We start from the raw sequence: 14,261 nt of genomic DNA, 5'->3' as shown, positions 1-14,261 counted from the left end.
AGTGCAGGCTCAATGATATGACATACAATTTACAGACCAATTCTGGGAAACACCAGAGCCGTGTGCTGATTTCCACATATCTTGCTTCACTGAAGCGTTTGGCATCAGTTTGTGGAGTATACACAGACTCTCCTTCTACAATTAAGTTATCTTGGGTCACTGTGTTTCCTTTACTATGTCCAAGAGATGCATGTTAGGCTGACTGGTGAATCTAAATTGGCCCAGTGCGAGTGAGTGAGTGAATGTTCATGACCTAGATTAATTCAATCATGTCTAGAAAATGAAGAAACAAATGAAAAAATGATTATTTTATTAAATAGTTTATTAGTTCTTCTTCTCTAACAAGCAGTAATGAAACCTTTTAAAACTCTGCCAAAGAATTTCACCTGGTTTTAAATGAATATCTACTTTGTAAAATCATGCACCACACTATTCAATGCAAAATCAAATGAAACCATACGAGAACATTATATCTATGAAAGACAGGATGAAAAAATGAAGGAAAGGAAATTAGCAGAAAAGAAAAAAACTAACTAGAAGATAACTTTGATCACTTCTAACTATACACAAAACATAGATCTTACCATAATGAAGTATAGAAAGGGGAAGCTTTTCTGGTCCTTCAGTTTTAAGGAGTAGGTTGGAAAAAAATGTGTTGTATTAGATAAAATATTACAGAAATGTGAAGCAGGATTTCACTGCTTTAGGATTTTAATGAAAGCAAGTTGATTTACTGTATTATAAACCAAGTGGATTGGTGTAAAATATCAAACCCATCATGCTCACTGAAGCAACGGTATGACACAACTTTCAGTTTTCTTTTCTTACCTTCAGGGTGATTGACATTTACTGCATTTATGGGCTATTAACCAATATTAAATTAGTAGTAAGGATTTTGATTAATCACAGAAATATAGATAGTAATAGTCAAATGTGACATTAAAGAAAACAATCTGTTCAACGTTACTCAGTAAGTGATGGTCATTATAAATTAAAATTAATTAAAATGATCTTTCCTGCCATAGTAACACTGGCAACACCAGATGGCTATTATACTGCACTATCTCCTTTATGAACTGAGGACATTAAAAGTTCACAAATTTGCCTTGTCTGTCAATTTTATGCATACAAGCATAAGGCTTTAGAATATTCTTGTTCTTTTGTTTCATTTCTTGAAAAAGGCACTAGGAGAATTAGGGTAAATCAAATTTCCAAAAGCAATGAAGAGCCTCATCTTCTTAGAGACCTATAATTTAAAGCCTCGACATGCATCACCGCTTGGAAAGCCATTTAATCAATAACATCTGTGAGAGAGAACTTTCATTTTTAGGAATACTACAACTATCTGGATAAACTTTCAGTCCTAAAGCTATTAATGCATAATGATGAGTTATAATTTTTGATGAAAAATATTTTCAGTTTCACCTGGAATAAGATATGTTTTAGGGTTATATAAGTACATTCTATTTATAAACAGGTAAATGCATCATTTTAAGAATCGGATGATTAACCTGAAAGTTTGATACACTAGCAATACATACTGTAGTTTGAATTACTGATTAAGTTAAGCCCTTAGAAATCCACGGCTTGCCTTCTGATTGCAGAAAACAATCTTTTTTTTTTCCTTCCTTGCATCTGCAGAATGATATTGTGGCATCCTGGCTGGGCTGAGGCCTGGAGGTGGCTATTGGATCTAGCAGGGAGGGTGGAGAGTGATGCAGAGGGCTGACGTCGGGGATATTGTTGGAAGTAAAAAAGAAGAAAAGGGGTGGTACCCTGTATAGAGGGGCTGGGAATAGAGGTGGGGACTTCTAGATGGTTCTGGGACAATGAAAAGGTGTGGGTTAGAAAGATAACAGATGACCTCAGGACGGGAGGTGGGATATGTGTGATGAATCGCAGTTTCCTTTGATGGCATCTCTCATGGCCATAATAATGAGACATTCATAGATAATTGTAAACAGTACAAGTTAAAGGTTGCTTGTTTTGTTTTACATTTGTGCATTCCCTTTTTTTTTTCTTTTGACTGTTCCGAATAAACTGTTCTGCAAGCACTTCTTTGCCCTGCTATGTCTTCCTTTTTAAACCTGTTACAGTAGGGTCGCTACAGTATTTTATGTTTATATATTTTTGCTGCAAACTATTTTCCCTCTGAGATAATAAGGTTTATTTACACCTACCTTGTCTCAACTACAAATTGTTCTTGTATAAATGCTAAATAAAAGAGCATTTTAAATTCAGATATTTCATTTTATATAAACTGGGACTATAGGGTATAAATTGGGAGGTCTCTGCATCAATCCATTCATTTAAAGATTTTCTTTATTGAATTCTGAAATATGGGACCTGAGTTCATATTGGCAACATTGATTTCAAGTCATGATGAAACCTTAATTGAGGTTTTAGTCCATCACAGAGCACACTCATGCATTCACCAATAGTCACTAACACCAGCTCAGTTAACAATTGCCAGTTAAACTAACCTGCATATCTTAAGGATGTAGGAAGAAAACTGGAGTACCTGAAAATATACCCACATACAGTATCTATGTGAGAATATGGCTCCAGTTTGGTGGAACTGTGAAGTATCAATACTAAGCACTTTGTGCACATTGTGCTAGCTGGGGGCCTCTGTGCATACTGAATTTTGATAATGCTTTACTCCTCTTGATCCAATCTGACCTTTATAAATTGGTTTTCAAACTACACATTAAAATAAAGAAAACTCTAAGGGATAGAATTAGCAGCTTACCTGTTGCCTTTCTAACTTTTCAAAGATCACAAAAAATGAAAATAAAGGAAGTAGAAAACTTAAAGAAAAAAAAAAATAGATCATGACCTTAGTCACCAAAGGTTATTAAAATCCCTCTCAGAGCTCAAGGGAAAGAAAGGCATTCTTGGAATTCAAACTACTAACACTTACCATTTGAAGTATGTCTTCAATTCTCAGTTGTGCATCATCTTGGTCTTCCAGAGAAAGGGCACTGACAAAAGGATCAATGAGGAATACGATTAACCTCTCTAAGGTCATCCAGCATGATTGCCTTACTGACTATTTTTCCAGTATTACTTGGCTTTTACTCTCACCAAATGCCCTTAATATTTAGTTTCATTTAAGACTTTCAAAATATATTGATATATTACTTTCTGTATCATAGAATAAATACTTTAATTCATTACAAGCATTGTTGGACCATATACCCATAGAGCTACATGTATAATCCATCCATCCATCCATTTTCCAACCCACTGAATCAGAAGACAGGGTCACGGGGGTCTGCTGGAGCCAATCCCAGCCAACACAGGGCACAAGGCAGGAACCAATCCCGGGCAGGGAGCCAACCCACCGCAGTACATGTATAATTCTTTAGATAATATATTGTTTAAAAATTGGAAGAAACAACAGAAACACTAAAGAATTTGTATGTTCTCCCTTTTCATTTTGTGATTTTTCTCTGGGTATCTCTCTTTTCCTCCCTTTCTCCAATAGCAAGCTGATGAATCTGTACTGGCTTAGTGAGCAGGAATGTGGATGTTAGGGTGGCCATTTACAAATTTCCAAAAAGAAGGATGTTGAATATATAAATTTATATATACATATATGAGGGGCCATTCAGGAAAAAGGATTGGTTCATAAATATATAAATTGGCTCAGATATATATTTATATAAGTTCAGATACATTGGTTTGAATATATAAATTTATATATATATATATATATATATATATATATATATATATATATATTGGTTCAGATATATTAGTTGAGATATATATATATATATATATATATATATATAAACTGCTCAAAAAAATTAAAGGAACACTTTGAAAACACATCAGATCTCAATGGGAAAAAGAAATCCTCCTGGATATCTATACTGATATAGACTGGGTAATGTCGAAAACGAAAGGATGCCACATGAAAGGAAATGAAAATGATCAACCTACAGAGCCCTGAATTCAAAGACGCCCCAAAAATCAGAGTGAAAAAATTATGTGGCAGGCTAGTCCATTTTGCCAAAATTTAATTGCAGCAACTCAAAATTGTACGCAGCACTTTGTATGGCCCCTGTGTTCTTGTATACATGCCTGACAACATCGGTGCATGCTTCTAATGAGATGACAGATGGTGTTGTGGGGATCTCCTCCCAGATCTGGACCAGGGCATCACTGAGCTCCTGGACAGTCTGAGGTGCAACCTGGTGGCATTGGATGGACCAAAACATAATGTCCCAGAGGTGTTCTATTGGATTTAGGTCAGGAAAGTGTGGTGGCCAGTCAATGGTATCAATTCCTTCATCCTCCAGGAACTGCCTGCATACTCTCACCACATGAGGCCAGGAATTGTCGTGCACCAGGAGCCACTGTACCAGCATAGGGTCTGACAATGGGTCCAAGGATTTCATCCTGATACCTAATGGCAGCCAAGGTGCCTTTGTCAAGCCTGTAGCGGTCTGTGTGACCCTCCATGGATATGGCTCCCCAGACAATCATTAACCCACCACCAAACTGCTCATGCTGAATGATGTTACAGGCAGCATAATGTTCTCCATGGCTTCTCCAGACCCTTTCACTTCTGTCACATGCTCAGGGTGAACCTGCTCTCATCTGTAAAAAGCACAGGGCACCAGTGGTGCATCTGCTAATTCTGGTATTCTATGGCGAATGCCAATCGAGCTGCATGCTGCTGGGCAGTGAGCTCAGGGCCCGTTAAAGGACATGGGGCCCTTGGGTCACCCTCATGAAGTCTTTCTGGTTGTTTGGTCAGAGACATTCACACCAGTGGCCTGCTGGAGGTCATTTTGTAGGGCTCTGGCAGTGCTCATCCTGTTCCTCCTTGCCCAAAGGAGCAGATACTGGTCCTGCTGATGGGTTATGGACCTTCTATGGCCCTCTCCAGCTCTCCTAGAGTAACTGCTTGTCTCCTAGAATCTCCTCCATGTCCATGAGACTGTGCAGGGAGACACAGCAAACCTTCTGGCAATGACATGTATTGATGTGCCATCCTGGAGAAGTTGGACTACCTGTGCAACCTCTGTAGGGTCCAGGTATCGCCTCATGCTACCAGTAGTGACACTGACTGTAGCCAAATGCAAAACTAGTGAAGAAACAGTCAGAAAAGATGAGGATGGAAAAATGTCAGTGGCCTCCACCTGTTAAACCATTCCTGTTTTGGGGGTCATCTCATTGTTGCCCCTCTAGTGCATCTGTTGTTAATTTCATTAACACCACAGCAGCTGAAACTGATTAACAACCCCCTCTGCTACTTAACTGACCAGATTAATATCCCATAAGTTTCATTGACTTTATGCTATACTCTGATTAAAAAGTGTTCCTTTAATTCTTTTGAGCAGTATATTTTGTGAGCAGTTGGGGGTGTTGAAGCACCCCAAACCTCAGACAGCATCACATAGACACAAATCACAAGTTCAAATACATGAATTATTATCAAAACAGCCTTCATAATGGGTCTCCAATACATACAATGCCTCTTTAATTTCTTTCCTTCCTCTTCTCCACACCTCCTGGCGAGCTTTGTCCTCCTTCCTTCTGACTCCGACTCGCCGAAATATGGCAGGGTGGTTCCTTTTATTTTGAACCCAGAACTACTTCCAGTGACATGGCATAGACTGATGGAAGCATTTCTGGTTCAACTGGAAATACCAGAGAGCTGGAATCACGTATCCCTACAGCACCCCTTGGTGGTACCCATGGGACACGACAAGGCTGCTCTATCGGACTCCAGGTTCCAGTGTGCCTTGCTGGTGTCTACACTGGTAGTGTCACCCAGGGAGGTTGCCATCTATCATGTTGGAGAAGCCTATAGCCTTGTCTCCCTGTCCTTACATCCTACTGGTCTCCTGGCCAGGTAAAGAATCAGAACCCATCCCGACCAGGATGCCTGCAGATGAAAGCTGTCCAACAAAATACATTGGTTGAGATATATACATTGTTTAAAATAGATTGGTCGGGGTATATATATCCGTTCAGATATATAAATTGGTTGAGATACATCTGTGTGAATATATAGGTCAATTCAGATATATAAATTGCTTTGAATAAGAATGGTTGGAATTTACATGTAGGCAGAGAGCAGCCACCTAAGTTTACCATCTCCATTCCACTTCATCACTGTTTCAACATTGTTGTCATTATTATACATATTTTATACAAGAACCATATGTCTGTCAGGTGTGTTTTATTCCTTTCTGAAAACTGGAGCTGTGAAACATAAATGATGTTTAGCAGTGTATAGTTAAACTATAGTGTATATATATATTCAAACCAGTCTATTTGACTGGATATCTGAAATGACACACACACACACACATATATATATATATATATATACATATATATATATATATATATATATATATATATATATATATATTCAAACCAGTGAGGCTCAATTTGATTATCTGTGACTTCTAAAGTTTTTTTTTTCAACAAAAATAAAGTTTTTTTCCCATTCCTGAGTTCTTCAGGTATCATCTTAGCTAACTTTCTTAGATTGCACACTGGAACGCAGTTGTAGAAACTGTATGCAAACTGTAAAAGATAAAACAGCACAATAAGAACATTGTCCAAATACTCACCTTAAAATATTAGCTGCTGCTTTTCTCTCTTGTGGAAGCAGATCAGGGTCACGTAACACTTCTTCTAAGAGAGTAATGACTCCCATTTTTAATTCGTAATTCATCTCAAAATCCTGAAAAATATAATAAAATATCATATTTTTGTTTTACCGTCCAGGACCTGTTCCTGCCCTGTGGCAGGATTAGGGGCCATCGTGAATCAGAATAAGTACATTTTGATAATGAGCAGTAATGAACAGACTATAGTTCCTATCATTAATGCTTTATATTTTTTCAATTTGCAAATTAGCACTCTTTTGGTATTTAAAATATTATAAAAGCATTATAAAGTAGCATTATTGTTTGTGAGGAAGACTGGATAGTACACAATGCAGTATTTGGGATTTGTGGAAAACAAACTCAAAACTGACCTTTCAGGAAAATACATTAAATCTTTAATTTCAGAATATGTTATTTTAAACCTAATTATATAATAATTGTAATTAAAAAGTTTTTCCAGGCAAGATACTTGTTGTTGTGTTCACCTATGCCAGCACTGGCCAGACTGAAAATTTACCCTGAGAACTGTAAAATTTCTACCACATCTTAGCTTGAAGCTCTTGGGCTGAGGAACTGACTGGTAATAATTGGGCATACAGAATAGAAGCTGAGAGAGAGAAAAAGTGTGCCACTGAGCAGTATGATAACCAACTCGCTACAGTAAAGGTCAGAGGCCCAGCTTTCTAGGGTAAGGGGAGAATGCTCTTATTTGTCAGCTGGATAGGATCTTTCTTCTGACCCAGAGCTTCAAAGCTCACATACCACTACTCTCAAAGAGGATGACTAGCAGTGAGTGCAAGAATCACACTAAGTGATTTCTTGCAGGTGACATTTTGGGGCTCTCCAGGGGAGGAGTGAGTGTAATGTGAGGTTAGAGCAGTGCAAGACTGAAAGACACAGCCTTCTGCCACACTGTGTAAGATGATGCCCTGCCTTTATATAGTTGGACATAGGAAAGCTTTCCTTCTGCTTAACAGATAAGTATTTGTTTGTTGGAGGCCACAGGTGTTCCTCTCAGAGTGAGTAAAGTATAATGGAAAGGGGTGTGACCCTGAGCAATTCCTCACTGCTGAGACAGCTGAGCTCATCCATATTATTTTGTCAAATAATTTAATAGGACAGTTTATATAATGACAGACATAGAGATTGTTTTTGTTTCTATTCTCTAGGATAATTACCAGAGGAAGAAGCAGAACTGGCATTAAAGACTTCTCTATTCTATTAAAAGCAGTTATGAGCAGAAGAAATATTCTGCAAAGTACTTTTAGTCCATTGCCTCCTCTACAGGAATCCATGAACATCCATTTCAGTAAATGGAACATAAGTTAAATGTCACCATTACATAATAATACTCAAGCAAATGAGTGGACTTTAAAGTATTTCTGAAGCCAAGGTGAAGTTAGCGTGAATTTAACAAAGGCTCTTGCACAATATAATAACAGTATCCATGGTGGTAGGGACTGCAAAAGAAAACACTAGAATGCAATAAAATGGATAGCAAAAAAGACACATTTTGTGTTCCAAAAGAAAATTAAAAAGGACAGCTCTGCATATATAAGAGAACATCTTCCACTTCAGCACAGAAGTCTTAAAATGGTGAAATTCCTTATCTATTTAGTCTTGCAAAGAATTTATACTGGCTTCATACGTTGCGCATAGGACAAGTTTAGGTTATATTTCATATTGATGCACCATACTAGTGAGAGAATATCCATTGGTAAAAAGAACCATGAGAGAACAGTAGTACTTCTAGATGAAAAAGCACCAAGCAGGTCCAAAAACAATTTCTATGCTGCTGTTTAAAGGTGTATGTTGGTAGAGTTCTTAACAGCACTGTGCAGAGATGAGCAACTAGTTGCATTCCAACTACTGTGAAAAAATATTAAACCTGTTTAGTCCTGAACAGAGGAGACTAAGTGGGGATCTAATCCAGGTCTTCAAAGTTGCAGGAAAATCTGAAACAAACTACTAAGACACTTAGTTGAAGCAGAAAGCTTGACAACCTTTATGAAGTATTTGGATAAGATATTGCGATAGCTTAACTATCATCTAAACAAACAAGCTTGATGGACTGATTGGTCTCCTCTTGTTTGTAAAATTTCTTATGTTCTTATGTAAAGACTCCATTTAAGTATTAGACATAAACAAAAGACCTATGTGTGTGTGTGTGTGTGTGTGTGTGTGTGTGTGTGTATGGAGCAGTCCGCTCTGTTCATGCTCAACCAAAGCCATTAGATGGCACATGAATACACTTTTACATTTTTTCATCATTTATTACGAAAGACCTATGCGCAGCAAACGCAGCCGTGCAACAAGAGTTGTGCTAATGACACAGATGAAGAGACAGAGCGTTGAAATGAAGCAATTGCTGTGGCTCAACAACATGCAAGTGAAACACCTCAGCAAAGGAGGTTTTCTTTTTGAGACAAAGATTAATAGGACTCATATGCCAATGATACGGCTAAGATATGACACAAAGTCAAACCAGTGATACTCAAGGATTCTCCGAAGAGACACAGTACCGAAGAAGTCCAGTATTCGTCTCAGGTCATTAGATAGCGTCCATGTCTTGCAACCATATAGCAAGGCATGATGCATCAGGACTCTAAAGACTTGGAAGTTTGCCCTTTTGCATAGATATCAGGAGTACCACACACCCCTTTCCAGCGACTCCATGACCCCCTATGCTCTTCCTATCCGTCTACTGACTTCATAGGAATATTCACCACAGACATGAATGTCACTGCTGAGGTAAGTAAACCTCTTGACAAGGTCAAAACTTTCTCCCCCAACAGACAAACTGCTGATGGCTGTGCTTAAAAGGTCATTAAAAGCCTGGATCTTGGTTTTTATCTGGGACACTCACAAGCCAACATACTCAGACTCCCCTCTCAGTCTCTTGTGAGCCCTAATCAGAGCCTCCAATGAATACCCTACAAAAAACCTAAAAAAAAGGCTATGGTACTATAGTGTCTCCTGTTGTTTTAACTATACCCTTTCATGAACATCTCTGAGGAAGGAGGTTTTCAGAGATAGGTTATGGTAACTGACCAGGACAAAATAGGCACCATTTAAAAGTAAAAAGCAAATTCATAGTCAGCGGGCAAGTGAGAAGTTCATATACTAGAGGAAAGAACTACAAACACACATTATGTATTGTGGCGGGCGGCCGGTAGCTCATCCCGACTGGAACGCCACTGTGATGGAAGGATGGGGGAAGGCAGCATTTCCAGGACACTGCCTCTCCCAAAATGCTAGACTGCCACTTCCCTGGCATCTGGCGGTACTCCGGATTCCCACAGGGCATCCTGGGACTTGGATTTCAGTTGCACATACCTGTTGGGTGCCGTTGGTGCCACCAAGGGGAGTTGTAAAGGAACAGAAGGACTCATGCCGTATTTATACAGGTCGCGAGGACGGGAGTCCCAATGTACTTCCACTCTGAAGAAAAATACGATTCTCCATCTGACCCAGAAGTGCTAACAAGTCACGTGAGTGGAAGAACAGAAGCACTTCTGGATCAAGGAAAATGTAGAGGACTGTTGGAGACCCAGCAAGCGAGCTGGAGTTGGGAGGTAGAGGACAGAGCTTGCTGGGAGGTTTGGAGGAGAGAATTATTATTATTGTGATCGTTTATTTATGCTGGCTATGGTGCTTGGAACAATATTAATAAGAAGAATAAGAATTAAAACTCTTCTTAGAACTTTTACTTGGTGTCCTGAGTGTTTGTCAGTTTAGAGGAGCAACAGCGACTCCTAGTGTTACAATATATTTGATCTTCCACATCTGCATATCTTTTTCCAGAGCACAATACTCATGAACACACACCCATATATACCAGGCCTTTTACAGCTTCCAGTTCAACTAACATGAACATTTTTGGAATGTGGAAGGAAAACCTGTGCATACATAGGTAGAAAGTGCAAACTCCACACAGGAAGTAGTTGGGTTCAACTTTCAAACCTAGCATTCTGGAGCATTGAGGCAGAAGCTGTAACCATTGTGTTACAGTTCTGTCCACATAAATTAAACAAAATATGATCTCTCTGAAAATACACTATTTCTTGTACTTGTGAAAATAAAATTTCCTATGCTGTATTGTAGTCACAGAGATTAATTTTGCATGTCAATATTTCAAATGTGCAAGTCAGTAATCTGTTAGAAATTGAGATCAGTTTACCTGAGAATGCTTGGAGACCCAATGCCGAAGAACATTTAAAACTCTATTGGTTGCTGCTCTTCGAATTATAAACTCTTTGTCACACATTCTCTCAGAGTTGTTGAAGGCTGCAATTAAAGCAAATGTACAGTAATGTTACAAGGAGTTTTTGAAGGCCAGAAAAGAACACAGATTTCAGAATTCACTTGCAAAGATGAATAAAATGCATTTATAAAACTCACAATAATTAAACTTAATATCTATACTAATAAAAGGCAAAGCCCTTACTGACTCACTGACTGACTGACTCATTCACTCACTAACTCACTCACTCATCACTAATTCATTTCGAAATTCTACGCGTAACGGTCATAACGGTCAACAACGTACACCATGTTAAACTTTCTTATTTATGGCCCCATCTTCACGAAATTTGGTAGGCGGCTTCCCTTCGCTAATCGAAACCGATGTACGTACTTATTTCGGTGGTATGACACCATTGTCAGCCGCCATATTGAACTTTCCAACGGTCTTTGTTACCCATGGGCCCATCTTCAAGAAATTTGGTACGTGGGTTCCCAACACTAACTGAATCCAACTTATGTACATATATACGTCCATAGCCTGCAGCTCGGTCACTGTGTGAGGCAGCGTTGGGTCCCCCATCCCCACGCCTCCCACGTTGTTGGCTGCCTGCCTATATAAGGCAGTCTGTCGCTACGGTCTTTTCATTGCCTTCCTTGCTTCGCCACAGTATTCACGTCTCTCTGCTGATAACTGCAGCCTTTTTATTTAATCCACGGCTTCTCTGCTGTTTTATTGTTCGTTTATTACGATTATAGTTATTGTTTAGGTATTTTAGACTTACTTTACATTGTTTAGGTACCCATTTCCTTTATCGTTCCAACCATACCCCCATTAACATGTCTATCGAGGTGATCACCATAGATCAAAGAACTGTCACTTACCGAGTGGTTTCCACGCCCAGAGATGGTGCCTGCCTTTTCCATTCTCTGTGTTATATATTGCACGGCCATATCCGGCTCACTCTTGATATCCGGAGGAACATTGTGTCTTATGTATTGAATGACTGGGACAGGTTCAAGGTGTGGACTGATGACGGTACAGGAGATAATTATACTACACAGGAGCACTATAAGAGTGAAATGCTTAAGCCTTTCACCTATGGTTCTGCATGTGAGTTGATGGCTGCTGCTGAATTGTTCAGTTGTCACTTTCAAGTGTACCAAAATGGCCAAATATTTTACACCTTTTGGACAACCGCCAATGCCTCTTAAACATCTTAGATTCACAGGTGACGATTTCAGTAGTGGACACTTTGATGTTTATGAATGTTTAAACTCTGAAAAGCTGGATGCGAAGTTATTGATGAAACTGGTTGTATGCTTATGAGAGCAGCAATCCAAGCTGTGAGATTTGAGCCAAGATTGCTTTTCACATGGCCAACTGTACGTTGCATGCTCAAGAGTAAGCTCAGTGCACAGCTTGGTCAGGGCCGAACTGACAACGTGGCATACAAAGAGATCCTTAACAAATGATTATTGGCATATTTTCCCTCAGTTTAAAAAGGTTTACCTTTCTTCTTAATAAAAATTTTAAGGCAGTACTTCGCCACTGCGAAGCGCGGGTATTTTGCTAGTTATAAATAAAGTGAATGATCAATACAGATCTTACACCCTTTAGCCTGAAGCCGATGTCACATTTTAGGTCTAGTTTAGTAGCTGAGTATGTCAGACTACTGATCACAGTTGCTGATCTTGTCACCGGACCAGGTCAGTTTACACAACTGAAAATCAGTGGGTATGTTTAATTTACTGTCTGCAGGCTGACCTTGTGTGCGTCCCTTTTGTGACAGCCAATAGTGTGCTACCTGATGGAGCCAGCACTGTAAAAAGGGTTAATAGCTATAGCAAGTTTAGCAGCAATCTCAGCCCTTTTTCTATCTTTTTCCCATTCAATCTTGGTACATAAAACAGAGACCTCACTTTTAGGTTTAAACCGCACATTTAACATTCCTTGTTGCTACATGTACTTCCAGATGAGAATTCATTGGTTGGCAGATCTGATGCACAAAGCTTGACTGTATGATTAAAGACAAAACTGTTTGATGTTGTTGGAGCAAATTGTGAACTAGCTGAAGTGAGTCACTGGGCATGTCACATTATGTGGCTTCCTTCACAGAAGCGTGCTGCTGGCTGCCTCTGACTTGCTAAGATTATGTAAATGAAGGCAGTGGCTGACAATTGTTAAAAATGTTTCTTGCTTATTTAAATTTCTTAGAAGCAATTACAGTACAGTTGGACATTGTTAACATAAAGAAGGGTTTCTTAATTCTTCTAGGCAACTCAAGTGGAGGCAGATTTTCTTTCTAGCAATACAATATTTTGTTAATAATATATGCTTCTTCTTTTTATATATTCATTGTTTTCATTTTGAAGTACTAAAATATGTACTTTACTTTAAAAATAGTAAAAATACTGGAGCAGATTTCTTATTCTAAAGCATTTAAAATAAGGATATCCCACCAGATACAAACAGGCAAGTTTTCATGTTTACAAGGGATTTATTTTAATACCAATTTTTGACTCATTAAGCATCTTTATCATAGTTATTAGAATCAATGTGGCTTTTCTATTGAGTGCTACAGACAGCTGTAGGAAAAATAGGTACAAGAAATCTTATCCTAATATTTGCTAATCTGCTCCACCTGCTATTGCTGTTGCTGATGGCCAATGCCACATTTAAGGCCTAACTTTCAGCTTCTAGCCAGTCTCATCCTCTTGTTACAAAGGAAAAGAAAGAGGCAGAAGTTGTACATGATCCTGTAATAAAATACAAAGAAATCATTTCCTCTTCCACTCTTTGTTTCTTTCTCCATTACCCTCTCACTCACTCTTTTGCAATCACTACCCAGCTCACAGCAATAATACCTGCTGCCACTCCTGCCATGTCCTATCCTTAATTTCTTTGGCAAACATTACTGATGTTTGGTCTCCTTGTCTTTACTAGGCATGTACTATTTTAATTACATTTTTATTAAAGTAAAAATACTGTAAACAGAACAATGAAGGCCATAAGTTTAATTTCTTTGCTATGTAGTACTATAGATATGGCGCTGGGCGGGCTTGTGGCCTCAGAAACCCCTGCAGATTTTTTTTCTCCAGCCCTCTGGAGTATTTTTGTTTTTTCTGTCCTCCTACTTTTTGCTTTGTTACTTATTATCGCCTAAACTTATTTTTATATTTTTATTTTTTCTTTCTTCATCTTGTAAAGCAGTTTGAACTACATCATTTGTATGAAAATGTGCTATATAAATAAATGTTATTGTTGTTGTTGTTGAAAGAGCTTAATGGTAGCTGATAAACAGTCATGTTGGTGAGTCATTAATGAAGGGATAGAGACTCTACATTGGGTTTTGATAAGTCTTATTAATATTGAAG

At 38.5% G+C, this 14,261-nt stretch overlaps 1 protein-coding gene across 3 annotated transcripts in view; it reads right to left on the bottom strand.

The window, feature by feature from the left end:
* Positions 1-14,261, bottom strand: part of rasgrf2b (Ras protein-specific guanine nucleotide-releasing factor 2b) — a 536,042-nt gene that overhangs the window by 26,870 nt on the left and 494,911 nt on the right. For all 3 annotated transcript variants that reach the window (XM_039759265.1, XM_039759267.1, XM_039759266.1), the window contains 3 exons: positions 10,822-10,928; positions 6,603-6,715; positions 2,924-2,984 (listed from right to left, as the gene is read on the bottom strand). In XM_039759265.1, the coding sequence (XP_039615199.1) occupies positions 2,924-2,984; positions 6,603-6,715; positions 10,822-10,928 (281 nt within the window). The remainder of the gene's footprint in view (positions 1-2,923; positions 2,985-6,602; positions 6,716-10,821; positions 10,929-14,261) is intronic.

Source organism: Polypterus senegalus, chromosome 7, assembly GCF_016835505.1.
Source record: "Polypterus senegalus isolate Bchr_013 chromosome 7, ASM1683550v1, whole genome shotgun sequence".
Taxonomy (NCBI): domain Eukaryota; kingdom Metazoa; phylum Chordata; class Cladistia; order Polypteriformes; family Polypteridae; genus Polypterus; species Polypterus senegalus.
The sequence above is the reverse complement of the archived record's forward strand: the minus strand, read 5'-3'. Positions and strand labels throughout refer to the sequence as shown.